Source organism: Rhagoletis pomonella, unplaced genomic scaffold, assembly GCF_013731165.1.
Source record: "Rhagoletis pomonella isolate Grant_MI unplaced genomic scaffold, Rhpom_1.0 Rhpom_scaffold_00003, whole genome shotgun sequence".
NCBI classification, from domain to species: Eukaryota; Metazoa; Arthropoda; class Insecta; order Diptera; family Tephritidae; genus Rhagoletis; species Rhagoletis pomonella.
Genome location: NW_023458557.1, coordinates 49,888,492 through 49,906,062, shown reverse-complemented (window position 1 = coordinate 49,906,062; position 17,571 = coordinate 49,888,492). Strand labels below are relative to the sequence as shown.

Below are 17,571 nucleotides of genomic sequence, written 5' to 3'. Positions count from 1 at the left end.
ATGTTCAGCAAATTTTGTCAACGTTGGAAGGTGACGTGTCGAGTCCATAGCAACGAAAGCGGACGATATCATGAAAATCGCTCCGGTGCAGCAGGTAAGCGCAGTCGACGCAGCAGTGGGCGCAGGTGATGCTACTATATCAGATTTGGTAAATAGAATCGAACGTCTTGAGTGCACCAACCAAATTAATCGTGTCGATTATGACAACCGTCGCCGCATTACTCGTCCTAGGGCTGTACCCGACGCGCGCAGGGATGCAACGCGTGACATTTGTTGGTATCATCAAACATTTGGTGAACGAGTAACTAAGTGTCGGCCCCCCTGTGCATATGTCACACCTAGGTCGAAAAACTATTGAGCCCTCCGTTTCAAGCGGCAAAAACGGAGAACATTAATTCTTGCCGCTTATACATCCGCGATAAAACGACATCATTGAATTTCCTAATAGATACGGGAGCTGAAAAATCCGTTTTTCCTAAAAAGTTTAATAAGATAGCAGAACTTTCACCGATGAAATTGATTGCAGCAAACAATACACAAATTAACACGTATGGAAGAAAATACCTGACATTGGATCTGGGTTTAAATAGAAAGTTTGGTTGGGTATTCATTATGGCTGATGTGGCACAGCCGATTTTTTGCATAATTTCGACATTTTAGTAGACATTAAAAACAAACTCGTTGTAGATCAAAAGACAAAATTGCATAGAGTGTGTCAGATTGCCAAACTGCCACAAAATACTGTTTCACTTAGGGGAGCAGATAATTTCCACAGGCTGTTGGTGCGCTACGCCGACTTGACGGACGACTCAAAGAAGCTAGTGAGGCAGGCAACATCAACTCAGCACTATATAGAAACGAAAGGAGCACCTATCGCGCAGAAGCTACGACGGCTCTCACCCGAAAAGCTAGAGATTGCGAAGGAGTTTGAATACCTTCTGGAGCGCGGAATATGTCAAAGGTCGAAAGGACAGTGGGCCAGTCCTTTACATATGGTTAAGAAGCCGAATGGTTCCTGGCGTCCCTGCGGGGATTACAGACTCTTAAATGCTAAGACTATCGCAGACAGCTATCCCGTTCGTCACATCCAGGATTTCGCTTGTGAGTTGCACGGAAAGGTTATATTTTCTTTAGTGGACTGCAAGAAGGCGTATCACCGTATCCCAGTCAACCCGGCGGATGTGCCGAAAACTGCGATAATAACACCATTTGGATTGTTTGAATTCAAATTTATGACATTCGGACTACGGAACGCGGCCCAAACGTTCCAGAGGTTTATTGATGAGGCCGTTAGGGGATTACCGTTTGTTTTCCCGTATTTGGACGATGTACTGGTGACGTCCAAGTCAGCGAAGGAACATGAAATGCATCTCGAGCAGTTATTCCAGCGATATAGGGAAATGGAATCGTTATAAACAGCGATAAATGCCAAATCGCGCAGCCTGAGGTGGAGTTTCTAGGCCACCTGGTGACGCGAAACGGCATAAGACCACTGCGACGAAAAGTTAAAGGCATCCTCGATTGCAAGCAACCGAAGGAAGTGCACGAGCTCCGCAGTTTTTTGGGAGCGGTAAATTTTTACCGGAGGTTTTTGCCACACGCCACCGCTGTCAAGGCGCCACTGCAAAAAATTATGGACCCTTGTAAGAAAAAGGACCACACGAAGCTTACCTGGACGACTGAAACAACTAGGGCGTTTGAAGAACTATAAACGCAATTGGCCAATGCCGCACGGATTGCATATCCCGTTAGAGGAGCTCCTATCGCCATAATAACAGACGCGTCACACTTTGCTATGGGAGCGGCGCTACAACAACTAGTAGACGGAGCGTGGCAACCATTAGGTTTCTTTTCGCAGAAATTTACGACGACTGAGCAACGGTATAGTACCTACGATCGGGAACTGCTGGCGATATACACATCGATAAAACACTTTCGCTATTTTCTGGAAGGTACCAGTTTCACCATATTCACGGATCATAAGCCATTGGTACATGCATTCGACCAGAAGTGGGAGAAACTTTCACCCCGTCAGACACGGCAGTTAAATTTTATAAGCCAATTTTCATCCGACATCAGGCACGTCAGCGGAGCTGAGAACTTCGTCGCCGATTTGTTATCCCGGATTGAGACATTTACAACGCCATCGCCAGTTAATTTGCAGTTGCTACACAACGAACAAAAGAGCAGCAACGAACTAAGGGAGTTACTAAACGGCAGCACCTGACCACAGTTGGTGAGACACACGCAGCCAGGTACGAACCTGGAAGTAATTTGTGATAACTCGACTGGTCACTTACGGCCATATATTCCGACACCGCTGCGGCAAGTAGTTTTCAACGCGGCGCATGGCTTAGCGCACCCTGGGGCAAGGTCAACTGTTAAACTCATATCTAAGGACTTCGTCTGGAAAGGCATGAGTTCAGATATACGCGCGCGGGTACGAAGTTGCCCTGCTTGTCAGCGGTGCAAGGTTTCGCGGCACACGAGGAGTAAGTTGGAAACATTCACTGTGCCTAGTAGGCGTTTTGAGCATATAAATATCGACATAGTGGGGCCTTTTCCATCATCGAACGGCTACACTTACTGTTTGACATGCGTCGATAGATTTTCCCCTGACGGATATGACAGCAGAAACCGTGGCCAAGGAGTTACTTAAAGGGTGGATAAGCAGATTCGGTGTTCCGAATTTTATCACCACTGACCAAGGACGACAATTCGAGAGCAGCCTTTTTCAGCAACTAGTTAAGCTCCTGGGGGCTAAGCACATACATACCACAAGCTACCATCCCCAGGCGAACGGATTGGTTGAGCGATGGCATCGGATCTTAAAGGCCGCTTTGAAATGCTACGAGGCTATCTCCAATTGGATTGACGTTTTACCCATAGTACTCCTTGGTCTAAGAACAGCAGTAAAGGATGATCTGGGAGCATCGGTAGCAGAAATGCTTTACGGACAAACGATTCGTTTGCCCAGTTTCATCCTCTACGACCCATCCGCAGATGTACACACGTTTATACAAGGATTACGGCAACATTTTGAACAAATTAAACCAACGAGAACATCGCAGCATAGAAAAACTCCAGTATTTGACCCGAAGGACTTGCGTTTCTGTAGTCACGTTTTCCTTCGAGATGACACAATCCGCTCGCCACTGAAGGCACCGTACGATGGTCCATATCTGGTCGTGAACAGGTACCCAAAGACATACACAATCCTAGTAGGATCTAGACCAGTCACCGTTTCGATAGACAGATTAAAACCGGCTTATTTCCCAGCCGAGAAGAGATCTCGACAATTTGACATTTGTGCAGGTTTGATTTACGACCCGTTAGGAAACAGGCTGTAATCCTAAAAGGCAGCCAAATTACTCTTTCTTAAATCCAATGTTCCAATTTTTTTATTTTAAGTACTAAATAAAAAAATATTATTAAAAATTAATAACTTTTCCATTTTTTATTTACGTAAATCCCCTAATGTACCACCAAAATTATTTCTTAAAAATATTTGACATCCGCATTCGCATTCGCATCCGCGGATGTTAGCTTTTAAACATCCGCATCCGCACTCGCATCCGCGGATGTCTAAAATTCCACATTCGCAACATCCCTGATTCGAACGACATGGCCAAGCCAGCGGAGCCGCTGAATTTTAATTCGCTGCACTATGTATATATCGTTGTAAAGCTCATACAGCTCATCGTTAATTCGTCTGCGATATTCGCCATCACCAACGCGTAAAGATCCGTAAATCTTTCGCAGAATCTCTCTCGAAAGCTCCAAGAGCCGCCTCATCAGATGCTTTCATTGTCCATGCCTCTGCGCCATACACCGGCACAGGCATGATAAGTGACTTATAGAGTGTGATCTTTGTACGACGAGGGAGGACTTTACTTCTCAATTGCCTACTCAGCCCAAAGTAGCACTTGTCGGCAAGGGGAGCACTCCATAATCCCGACTTTGAAGATCCCGACTAGACATAATCCAGACAATTTTTAAAAATCCAGACAATACAAAATCCAGACAAGACATAATACAGACATAACAAAATCCCGACCAAATAAAATATAGATAACACATTATTCCGACAAGACAAAATCCCGACAACTCAAAACCCCGACAAGGCACAATCCAGACAGAAAAAAATACAAAGCGTCCAGAAATGAAGTTGATGACTTATGCTTAAATATAAACGGTTACCACTCCACATTTTTTCCCTTCTTCAATGCAAGGAGCCTAACCCTCTTGGCAACCATTTTACCACAAGGACGAAAGCTGCGTATTCTCGTCGATGGCAAACTAATTCCAACGGTGAATAACCGGAAAATTGTCAGATCTAGCTCTCGTTCCCGGCGCATACAACCGAAATTGCCAAAAAAGTACAGAGCCGTAGTCCTCAATTCGGCAGTACTTGGCCAAAGACAAAGAAACGATGTTGCCTGTGTGCCCGCCGGGGACAATTAATTCGCAGTGGACGAAACTAAAGACATGCCACAATACAACACCCTGGACAACCAGAGGATGTCTTCTGATGTCGCCAGAACATCACATCCATAGTGAAGCCGAAATTCTCCCAGTAAGGTGCTACGCGCGATTTTTAAATTATTTTTATATTTTGTCGGGAATTTTTCAAAAACAAACACTACGAAATTAATAAATCTTTGAAATTTGTGTATAAAAATTGTTAATTTATACATAACCTTTACACATTTTTAGTTTAAACGAAGAATAATTGCCTTTTTGTGTCCAAAATGTGTTAAAAATATAATAAATGTAGTGTTTGTTTACATTCATTTTGTTTTTGTTTTGCGTTTTCAATTGATGAGAAGTCAAAGCAAATGCGGATCAAGCAGTGTAAACACCTTCAAATGGCTGATTTTAAAGCACGCATCTGGGGCCAATGAAAATGTAATATAATTTACTCAAAATTGATACACCCCGGCTTACCAATGTAGCTGTAGCTTTCGGAATGGTGAAAAACATATATTTAATACTTGCGCCTGGTATTTATTGTTCGGCTCTGCCCGAACTTAGACTTTCTTACTTGTTTCATGTCAAGTTGCTGAAAAATAATAAATTTCATTGTTTTTAGGTACTTATTCTGGTCCTTGATAGTTTTTATCCAATATATTGGCCCCACACCATGATATGAAAAAACATCCCCATACCATAATACTGGATCCTCCATGCTTCAACGTCTTTGCAGTGTGCCTTGAATGATATTCTATGTTTGGGGGCGTCTTACGAGCTGTCGAGCCTTTACCACCGTATACAACAATTTTTGACTCATCCATCCACAGAATGTTCCTCCGCTTCCGAATATGCCAATCCAGGTGTTTTTTGGCAAAATCTAGTTTGTGTATCACATGATTTTTTTTCAAAAGCGGTACTTTACATGGACTTTAGCACAAATTTTGTGTTCTTGGAGCTGTCTCTTTACTGTATGAACACTACTTGGTAACTTCAGGTTATCCAAAATTTCTAAAGCTGACATTGTGGGATGAGTCTTGGAATATTTAATAATTTGCCGTATGGTAGTCGTTGATAATTCCTGCTTACCACCCCGTTTTTTTAGGTTTATTTTGATACGTTAACGTATTTCGAATCATTGAGGCTGAACATCTACCATTTTTTTCCACTTATTTATAAGTTTTCCCCATTTTTAATAAGGGTTTTAATAATTTCACGTATTTCGTGACCTCGGTGCGGACTTCGTACCACGAAAATTACAAAAATGCGTTTTTGTCTATTCCGGCTAAATATATAACAAACCAAGTCATTAAACTTACTAAACTTACTTTGTATTCAAAAACTAAAATATTTGCAATCGAAGTTAAATGTTGCTACTTTATTTGTTCTGCGCTACTATTTCACTGCTCGCCTGAAATGCCGTTCACAACAGGGGATACTTCTAAAAAAAAAATAAACCGTAGCTGTTGAACGGTTTGAAATTTGCATAGAGTTAAATCATACACTAGAGATGATAATTTAAAAAAATACTCGATTCCAATATCGCGTAGTATGCGACATCAAAAGCATAATCCCAGCAAACACAGTTCAAACGTTTGAGAAAAATGTAATTCTCAATTTGATATCAAATGTTTTTCTCAAATGATTCTCAAATTGAAAACGAGGTTTACATTTTACATTTGAAATTCATTTGAGATTGATTTGAAGAAACATGGCAAATGTCAAACGATATAAAAGTGTGCAGTTAAATCAAAAATTGTAAGAATAAAATTAAATTCAATTGAAAAAAACTATGAATGGAAGAAAATATTCAAAGACAAAGCCCATAAATAGTGCAGTTGATGTTTGCGCGGGTTGAAGAAGTTGAAGCCCTTCAAGACAAATTTATTAGAAATTACTTTATCTTAATTGTTTCTTTTGTTATAAATGTACAATGTACATCGTGAAGAAAAAATAAATATGAAACATACATTGCCTATGATGAATTTTATTTCCACATTTGAAGTACAATTGAGAAATAACCTTTGAAATTGATTTGAGCGTTAACCATATTCTCAAAGGGAGATCAAACTCCCCTTTTTATTGAGAAAGCTGTAATTTTCAAATCAATATCAAATCACTTTCAAACGTTTGACCTTTGAGAAAGGCCTTGATTTAAAATTATTCTCAAATGTATATAAAACCTTATTGTTTGCTGGGATGCATCTCGCAAGTGCGCACTATAGTAGTGATCGTAACTGTACATAAGATATATCGAGGGCTTATATTCAATACCCTCTATCTACAATTTTGATGAAAATGAGTTTTTGATGGTAACGTGAGCTCTTATTTATCCTTCAGCCATGACAATAATGCCAAACTTAAAATTTTGCTTTTATGGTATTATGTTCTCATTTTGAAAAATCCACTATCTGCAATAACATTTTGTTACAAAAGCAAAATCCTCTATCTACACAATTTTGCTGGAAAATCGTTTTCATTACCATTTTTTTGTGGCAGGTCAAATAAAGACTGGGTAAGTTACATGTGCCGATGCATGTATGTATATGTTCCGGTAAAATCCGATCTTAGGTCAAACTAGTTTTGCCCAGGCTAAACTTGTTCTACCTAATGCGATGTCCAACCGAAACCAAATCTTGTGGACTGCGTAGCTTCAGTTGGACTGATGAGAGTTACAAAAATAGTTTATTCTAAGATCGGGTTTGGCCGGTAGCTTACAGGTATATACATGTCCGCTCATTTACTACAATAATGTCATAACTCAAAAAATCAAAACTCGAGAAAGACGGCTTTAAAGTTTTGAATTTACATATACGCCGATACTAAAAATGAATACATATTTTATTCTAGTGAGATTCTGGTAAAGGCCTGTATGCAGCTCTCAAGAAAAGCAAAAACTCCATATAAAATGACGTACAAGAAATGGCTAAGAAATTTTCTTGAGTCAAATTTCCTTAAGGCAGTACGCAGTTCTTAAGAAATTTACTACGCTTTCTACTACGGTTTTCTAAAGTTTTTTGTGAAGAAAGAGCATAAGGCAACCCAGTTTTGCAACAGAAATATATGCCCGTTCCATTATTTCTTGAGGAAAGAGTGGGGCAACAGGCTGTGAAGTATCAAAAAATGTCAAAATTCCTTGGACACACACGCGAAATAATGGCAATTTTTTCTTGACCGTTTTCTTGAGAGCTGCATACAGGGCTTAATCGATACAACTATGATATTTTTACACGAAATAGAAGAAGACGTAGCGATAATTTCTGCATACTCAACTCAAAATTTGTATTTTTTGGATTATGACACTACTAAAGTAAATGAGCGATGTGTATATGTTTATTTGCCTCCACTTGGTCCGAAGATTCCCACATTTCTCTCTTACTCATATCTATTTAAGAGTTTGACCAACCATCTCTTAGATGACAGGCAAAAGCCCTGGTGCAGACAAAATCCCGTACCCCGTTCTAAAAAATCATCCGTATCCCATCAAACATAGAGTCATTAAACTCCATAACTACATTTTATTTCAAGGGTTATATCATCAAGAGTGGGAAACTGCTATTATTATTCCTATTGCCAAACTAAATACGCTAATGATATTTTAATTTTTTCTAAGACTAAGGACTTGACGCAAGTAAAAATTATTTTTTCTAACATACTAAACGATCTAATCAATTGGTCCAAATCTTCAGGAGCTCAGATTTAAGCTGAAAAAGTAATTTTTTCACATATGCAGAAAATACAAATAAATACATACATCCAACCCTCTCCTTGTCTAACACCCCTCCCCTATACTGATACATTGAAAATATTTGGAATGATTTTTTACCCCAGCAAACATTTGGAGTCATAAATGAGTCTTTAAGGAGTCCTATTTCGGAGCTATTACGCTCATAATGAGCTCATTTAAGAGTCCGATATGAGTGTGTTTCCCTTGCTACGAATGTCGACTTATATGAGCTTAAATTCATACATCAAATGAGCCTCAATATGAGTCATATTGGACTCTTATTGGCCTCATATACGGCTCATTTTAGACTCTTTTAAAACAAGTTTTGGCCTCGTATATGACTCTTTTTGAGACCCTTATCGGCCTCATAAATTGCTACATTCGGACTCTTATTTTAGGTTGCTCTTTGAGTCTTATTCAACTCACTATATTTGCAAAGACATTCCGCAAAAAGTCCTTGCAAATAACATACATACATACTTACATGCATATACACATTCCAACATGCATTCAATAGCAGCAGCTGAAGCTAAATTTTGTTAATTTTTTGTTTTCTAATTATTTCCAATTTCTGTATAAACAAGTTTAGATATAAATTTCAAATCTTTATTGTTTTTATATTGGCACAAGGTGCTGGCTCATAATTTGGCTCATATATGAATCCTAAAAGATTCATATAAGAGTAAAAAAAATTTTGTTTTTGAAACTCATATTTCTTACCTACCTAGGACACCTTTCGGACTCATATATTCTGAACGCTCAGAATATGTTTGCGGGGAATAAACCTACTTTTAAGCAGAACTGTCATTATGTAAAAGTTGACTTTGGGCTCGTAATTTATGGACACTGCGCAAAAAAACATCTTAAATTGCTAGAAACACCTTACTATGTAGCAGAGGAGAAAAAGCATCCGTGCATTTCCCACCTCGCCAATAAAAGCTATCTCTCACGTCGAATCCTGCTTTCAACAAAAAAACTGATGTAGCAAGCAATCACCTTAAACGAAGGAAATTTCCTCATCTGAACGGACAGTAAACCAGCCAGCGAAGCCTCTTTTAACAGTGCTAATGATTCTCATATAATTTCGAAATCACGTGAAATACTCTTTTGACACAAAAACACATTTAAAATTATGTGGTTACCTGGGCACATCGGAATAGAAGGGAACGAATTTTCACACCTATGATTTCTGCATTAAAATCTTATTTAACATAGTATTTACGTCTAAAGAACTGACATTTTCATTATTCTGCAAAACCTTCTATCAGCTAATTTTTCTATATAAATAGTTATAATTCGAATTGCAATAACCTCTATCTGATCTTTAAACTAAAATTAAATGAATTAAAAGTAAAAAACTAGTTTGAGTATATTGCGTGAATATTTAAGACATGCGTGTGTACTTAAAATTATTAACACTTTTAAAAACAGCTGCCAAAACAGTTTTTTGCTCTCCTGAAAAATTGAGTTTTTGAATATAAGCCCTCGATATGCTTTACAAAATATACTAAGTATTGGTTTTACATATTACTAAAAAAAGATTGTCCTTGAATATTGGTATTTGTGGTTTTTAATAAAAATGAGAATTAAGTTCCTAAAATAGCAAAAGTTATTTTGGGGGAGCACCATTCAAAATAGTGGAATTTTTTAAGGATTTTGGGGGAACTAGCCTTAATAGAGTTGGCATCCCTGGTTTACTCTTGGAAATTGTGTTATTGTTAAGTTACTGGATATTTTTTTTTACTGGGGAGTACCCAGACAGCTTCTGTTATAACTTGAATTGTTTTTACTTTGGTTAGCAACTAACTATGAAAAAGAAGCAATCATTCCTTGACCAAAAGTACGGTTTCTTACAGTTTTTCCTCTGGGTATAATTTTACGGCTATTTTTGTGATTTTATCCTTTAATATTTTAATCATAATTTATTTCCGATCAATAGCAAACAACTGACTAAATACCTAAAGGTCGTTTTTCTACTTTTTTATTAACCGACTTCTTTTTTGGAAGGTTATCAGTTCGTCGGAATATTTTTATTTATTTTTTCTTTTTTTTTTATGTATGTTACCGCATAACTTTGGACCACGATTTGGATAATTCTTTTTGCATCGGAAAGGTAGTGTCTCAGAGGTGGTCCCATACTAATCTGGGTTAGATCCGATCATTGGATCATGAAATCGTTACCTTAATATAGAAAGGCCCTAACTCATATAGTCGCTGAAACGCAAAAAAATCCGTAACTGTCTAAAAATTTGTATTGCTTAAAATGATGTGGGGACTTATAATTCGATGAAATGCATCATAAACAATCAAAAAGGAATTTTTGGATTTTTACTTAGTTACGGCCTTTTGTATTTCAGCGACAATATCAGTAAGGGCCTTTCTATATTAAGGTAACGAAATATATATATATATATATATATATATATTTTGATATGAGAATTGAAGTCGGTTTTGTTTTTTGATTTAAAATTACTTGTTTTACTGCATTTGGCGTTCTACAAGAAACCTAGCAACATATTCGTATCTATTTTTTCGTGAAATCCACTTTTCTAAAAATACATATAATTAAGAGTGGAAGTTCGTAAAATGGTGGTGACTTGAAAAAAATATGAAACTGATAAATATTTTGAAAATCGACTTCATAAACTATTTGCATGATTAAGGCGATGTACGATTTTTCCGAAATACTGCAATTGTACTTTTTTGCTGCTTACATATACAGTGTTCGTGGAAACATTATAAAAATGCAGAGATTAAAAAAATTGCACAACAAACTTTATATTCATAATTTTTAGAAAAATTCCAAGTATGGAGTTTTGTAACTTATTAATAAAAAAGTGCAAGTTTCAAAAGGCTAAGAATCTTCGTTGATTTTTTTTTTTTAATATTTGTACAAAGTGAAAAGTTTGGATTTACATGGATTTTGTTAGACATATAATTTTGTCTCGGGGTGTACGGTACAGATAATAGCTTTGTTCCACACGCTTTGCGGGCTGTTTCGGTAATTAGACAGTAAAAATAAGTTCCTCTCTTACAAGTGTCAACAATTTGTCAAAACGTGCTTAAAGTGTCCAGAGCGTGAGGAACGCAAGAAACCACTGTTTTGGGTACCCGTGGGATCCCGCGTGTTAGTGTGGATCATACATATCAGGAATTCCTTTATTTTATTGGAAAACTGCTTCAAAACGTTCTGTACTGTAAAAAATGGTTTTTATTTTTAAAAGGGGATACTGCGAAACGCGATTTTTTCGCAGTAATATACAGTTTTTTGCCGAAAAAAGATACGAGCGTTATGCATGATGTTTAGGAGGACTATCCATTTCAATAAACAAAAAATTCGAATAACCATATGACCACTTCACGAATTTTCACTCTAAAGCTATATCGCTAATGGTTACATAAAAACATTTATCCTTCTATCTCCTATTCTATTTTTAGGATAAGCTATTCCTCGGCACCTTGCAATGGGCTGCGTTACTAGTTGACGAAGCGCATCGCTTAAAAAATGACGACTCATTGCTGTATAAATCTCTCAAAGAGTTTGAAACAAATCATCGCCTCCTTATCACTGGCACACCACTGCAAAATTCTCTTAAGGAACTTTGGGCTTTGCTTCATTTCATTATGCCCAATCGTTTTGTTACTTGGGAAGATTTTGAGGTGGAACATGGCAATGCAGCAGACAAGGGATACACCAAATTACATCAGCAACTCGAGCCATATATTTTACGGCGAGTAAAAAAGGATGTCGAGAAGTCGTTGCCCGCAAAAGTGGAGCAAATATTGCGTGTCGAAATGACATTGCTGCAGAAACAGTACTACAAATGGATCTTGACGAAAAACTTCGATGCTTTGCGCAAAGGCAAGAAGGGTTCTACGTCGACATTCTTAAATATTGTCATAGAACTGAAGAAATGTTGTAATCACGCTTCTCTTATACGGCCGTCAGAATTTGAATTGATAGGTCTGCAGCAAGAAGAGGCATTGCAAACGTTATTAAAAGGCTCTGGAAAGTTGGTGCTTCTGGATAAGTTATTATGTCGCCTCAAAGAGACTGGTCATCGTGTATTGATTTTCTCGCAGATGGTGCGCATGCTGGACGTGCTGGCCGATTATCTGCAAAAGCGACACTTTCCCTTTCAACGTCTCGATGGCAGCATAAAGGGTGAAATGCGCCGCCAAGCCTTAGACCATTTTAATGCCGATGGTAGTCAAGATTTTTGTTTTCTTTTGTCGACACGCGCTGGTGGATTGGGTATTAATTTAGCGACGGCTGATACAGTTATTATCTTTGATTCGGATTGGAATCCTCAAAATGATTTACAGGCACAGGCGCGGGCACATCGCATTGGCCAGAAAAATCAAGTAAATATTTATCGTTTAGTAACAGCACGTTCTGTTGAAGAGCAAATTGTCGAGCGAGCGAAACAGAAAATGGTACTTGATCATCTTGTCATACAGCGCATGGACACGACGGGTCGTACGGTTTTAGATAAAAGCGGTGCGAGTTCATCAAATGCCACACCCTTCAACAAGGATGATTTATCAGCTATTTTGAAATTTGGCGCCGAAGAGTTATTCAAAGATGAACAGGAAAACGATGATGAGTTGGTTTGCGACATCGATGAAATCTTACGTCGTGCAGAAACACGTAATGAAGATCCGGAAATGCCTGGTGATGATCTACTGTCCGCGTTTAAGGTTGCGAGTATTGCTACATTTGAGGAAGAGCCCAGCGAGGCGGCAAAAGACGATGATAATGTAGGCGGTGATGAAGAAGATACCAAGGATTGGGACGATATTATTCCGGAGGATTTTCGAAAGATAGTCGAGGACCAAGAACGTGCTAAAGAGATGGAAGACTTGTATTTGCCACCCCGTCGAAAAACAGCAGCAGCTAACCAGGTTTATTTTCTTCCCCATTTGATTTTGTTAATCTTATAGCATAGAAAATATATGAATTTACTGAACTAGAACCTGTTTCCAAATTAAAATAAGCTTAAGGAATGCGATTTTTTTTTTAGTAAATTTTTTATATTCTTTTTAGTCTCTTTGATAAGCACCATATCTGATCCAACTTATAGAAGACTGACCTGAAAACATCCGCTTGCTTGTAGGCGCCATCAAACTATTTCCGCGTTATCGTTGCGAAAATATCGTTGAAGTCCATTTTTTAATTAGCCTTAGCTCTTGCCTTCTATGCTTCGACTTTTTCCTGGAAGTTTAATGTTGGGCCGTTTTCCCAGTGGACTCTTCAGACTTAATTTTCAACTTCTGGTAAAAAATTTTAAATTGGGTTGTATGCGGAGCTTTTCGGCCGGTATAATCAAAAGTCAAAAGTTTTATTTTTCCTTCGCTCTCCTATGCGTTTCGGCGTCCTTCACGCCTTCATCAGGGAGTCTGATAATTTATTGAAAACTAAATATAAAAACACAACAATTAGACATAAATATATTGAAGTATTGCATACTTATATATGTACAATTTTCTATTGAACAGACACTTACATTGTAGTTACATATAAATTAACAAGAAACTTCACTAATCACTCGACATCCACTTAACATATTTAATACGCGTCGTTATCGTCGCCCGTCTTCTATTATGCAATATCGCTGCACGCTATGCGCAATTTATGTTGTCAACGTCTTCCTTGAAATTCATCGCGTCCTGCATTTTTTATTGGATTCGGAGACTTGCCAAAGTTAGTCTTGTTTTTTCCCTTCTCTCCGCGTCTAATATTTTGGTGTTTACAAAGTCTGCTGTGTGTCCACTATTCGTCAAATGCTGCTGTCGTCTTCTTATTTCTTATGTCTGCCTGGTGCTCGGTAATTCTAATACCGCTTTGTGGAGCCTGTATATTTAGTTGCAGTTTTCGCCAACTTTACCATTGCATTTAATTTTATATACCACATTGTTGTTGTTGCTTATCTATTTTGTCTTTTGTTTTGGTAAACATTTTGTTAAGTGTGCTATGTGGTTTGTCTGCATATGTTATGTTATTGTATTTAATACTTTTGTGCAGCGTTTTGCTGTCAGTTAGTCCTTGTATATAACTATATGACTCCAATACATTTTTTTCTGTTGTCTGGTTGCATATTCTCTCGACGTACGAAAACCACGCTCTATAAGTCACTCATCATGCCCGTGCTGGTATATGGCGCAGAAGCATGGACAATGACAACATCCGATGAGGCGGCTCTTGGGGTGTTTGAGAGAAAGATTTTGCGGAAGATTTACGGTCCTTTACGCGTTGGCGACGGCGAGTACCGCAGACGATGGAACGATGAGCTGTATGAGCTTTACAACGATATGGACATAGTGCAGCGAATTAAAATACAGCGGCTCCGCTGGCTTGGTCATGTCGTTCGAATGGACACCGACGCTCCAGCTCTGAAAGTATTCAACTCGGAACCCGCTGGTGGTAGCAGAGGAAGAGGGAGACCCCCACTGCGATGGAAAGATCAGGTGGAGAAGGACTTGGCTTCACTTGGCGTTTCCAATTGGCGTCAGTTGGCACAGAGGAGAAACGACTGGCGTGCTTTGCTGAACTCGGCCAAAATCGCTTAGGCGGTTACAGCGCCAAAAAAGAAGAAGAAGAAGGTTGCATATTCACTTGTGTTGATTTTAATTTCTTTCTTGTTATTACTATTAAGCTTTCAATTATTTTGCTTGGATACCCGTTCTTATGCAATACGTTCTTAACTTTCATCGTATTTTCTTTGCTGAACTCCTGGTCACTTAACGCGTAGACTTTGTTGGTGAGGTTAACCACTGTATCTGTATTTTGGTACCAGGGCTAGTTCGAATGATAGTTTATCGTTCTAGACGATACTATGGATTTGGCATTCCAGTTTGTTCTTATTTCTCCATTCAAGTGGTGATTTTCCATGTATAGGAAAGCTAACTTTTTCCCCTCTACTAACTCTGTGGTAAACTGGATTTTTTTATATTGTGAGTTAAGTGTTTTTCGTATTTCTTCCACGTCACGTCATCTTACAATGGTGAATATGTAATCTACATACTCATTAATATATTTCATATATATATATGTCTTGTGATTTTAATTTAGCGATACTGTCGTCCAGTATTGTATCCAGAACAATTTCAGCTACGGTGGGCGATAAGGGGTTTCCCATGGGCATTCCATGTACCTGCTGATAGTACATATATTTTGTCATATAAAAAATAAATATTGTCTCGGAGACCGAACTCAAGGACTGTTGCAAATTGATTTTTAGATAGAGTGGTATTGCTTTGCAACGAAGTCCACATTTGCATAATTGTTCGCATTGCTATATGTACTGGTATATTGGTAAACAATGATACCACATAGAAGGAGAATAGGATAACAACTTCTTCAAGCCGAATGCCTTTTAACCCTTCCTTCAGCTGGAATGAACTGTTAACGTTGTAGTTGTCGGAGACTATCTTCTAATCGTTTGTCCAATGAATTTGGGGGTCTCAGGGGTGTATTTACTTTATGTATTTTTGGGAGCCCATATAATCTAGGCAAGAATTATGAAATATATGGGTTTGTGATTAATGAAGATTGGTTCATAAACAAAACCAAAATCGAAATTCCGAAAGAATGCGGCTGGTTCCTCTCCCTGGGGAAAAAATTTGCTCTGCCTGTGTCACGGAAAACTTTCTCGCCGGTGGTACACTTAAATGCGAAGTTAGAGCAGGAAATTCAGAAAATAAAGGAGGATAGAGAAAAAGGCACCGCGAAATGCAATATAGCTACCAAAATAAAAACATACAAAAACGAATTTAAGAGTAACAAAAAAGAAAGATTCATACTTAAGATTTTTGTGGCCACAAAACGGTTTATAAACCAATACAAGGACTCTATATTGATTACTAATTCGGACAAGGGAAATAAAACTGTATTTTGGAACGAATTTCCGTCATCCCTTGTCAAATTTGGTTTGGAGACAAACCGGTTTCGGCGTTGTGCCATCTTCAGTGTAATTTTTCGTTCTGCATAATTTTTGTTGGTTGCTCGTATTTATACTCCTTGTTAACTACCTCTTTCTTTTGTTAGGTACGTCTTTTTAGTTTTGCAGTGTTTGTTGTGCTCAATAGGTAGATGAATTGTTTTGGCTCGTTTTTGACGACAGGTAGAAGTCCGTGATTTTTAACTGTCTTTGTTTTTGCAGTTGGTGTATTCCCTTCCATGCCTGTCCTTAATATTTTGTTGTTGTCATTTTTCTTCTCGTACAGTAGTTTTAGAGGTTCAAACAGTACGTACGATACAGTATTTATTTGCTCATTTATTATTTGTCCTTTGAAGGTCTTCTGTTTATATATTTAGATATTTTCTAATATATTCAATCTTTGTCCTTTATGTTGTACACGGAGAAGTTCTGTTGTTTGTCTAATCTTCATTGGTGTGCATTTATTTTTGATCATGTGATTCGCGCAGTTAGATTCTATTGCAGCCTCTGGTTTTCGTTTTTTCTTAATAGAATCCCTTATGCGTTCTCGATACCTTGTTCTTATATTTCGCCCTGTTTGTCCTTTGTAACTGTGTCGGCACTCGCAGGTTAACTTGTAAACACCCTGTTTATCTAACGGGTCTTCCTCGCTTATTTTCTCTTTCAATATATTTCCCACTGTGTTCCTTGTTTTAAATGATGTCTGAATGTCGTACTTATGAAAGAATTTGGCAAGTTTGTAAGATGTCTTTCCTGTGTAAGTTAGAACTGCCCAAGTTTTTTTATTGTTTTCCGCTTTGCTAGTCTTTTTAGATTTTGTGTCCTTTCTTAACTTCTCCACCAGGCCTCTCCTATATCCGTTATTTTCCGCAATGGCATATATTGTATCCAGTTCCTTCTTGTAGTCTTCTTCTGTTAGAGGGGTCCTTTCAAGTTAGTAGTTATTAGTTGTCTAAATGCTGCATTTTTGTGTTGCTGTGGGTGGTTTGAGCTATTGTGTATGATTGTGTCTGTGGCTGTTGGTTTTCTGTATATTTGGAACTCTATCTTGTTCGTGGTATCGTTTATTTTAATTGTTAAATCCAGAAAGTTAATCTTTCTTTCCTCTTCTGTTTCCATGGTGAATTTTATATTCTGGTGTTGTTTGTTGAGATAGTCTAGTATCTGTTTCCCTTTGTTTCCCTCTATTAGACATATTACATCATCAACATATCTCGCGTAGAATTTTACTCCTAGGTTGGTCGATAGGTTTTTCATGTATTTCTCCTCCAGTGTTTGCATGAATAGTTCCATGAGTATTGCTGACTTCGGATTGCCCATTCCTAACCCGTTAATCTGTTTATATATCTTATTGTTGAACCGGAAGTAGTTTTGTTTTAATGTAACCTTCAACGCGTTTATTATTTCCGTGACAGCCTCTCTTTTCATTTTTCC

At 38.1% G+C, this 17,571-nt stretch overlaps 1 protein-coding gene across 1 annotated transcript in view; it reads left to right on the top strand.

Moving 5' to 3' along the window:
- LOC118735279 (chromodomain-helicase-DNA-binding protein 1) overlaps positions 1-17,571 on the top strand; it is a gene marked incomplete at its 5' end in the record, with an annotated part of 39,261 nt that overhangs the window by 9,274 nt on the left and 12,416 nt on the right. The window contains 1 exon segment of the mRNA XM_036464941.1: positions 11,636-13,102. Within this exon segment, the coding sequence (XP_036320834.1) occupies positions 11,636-13,102 (1,467 nt within the window).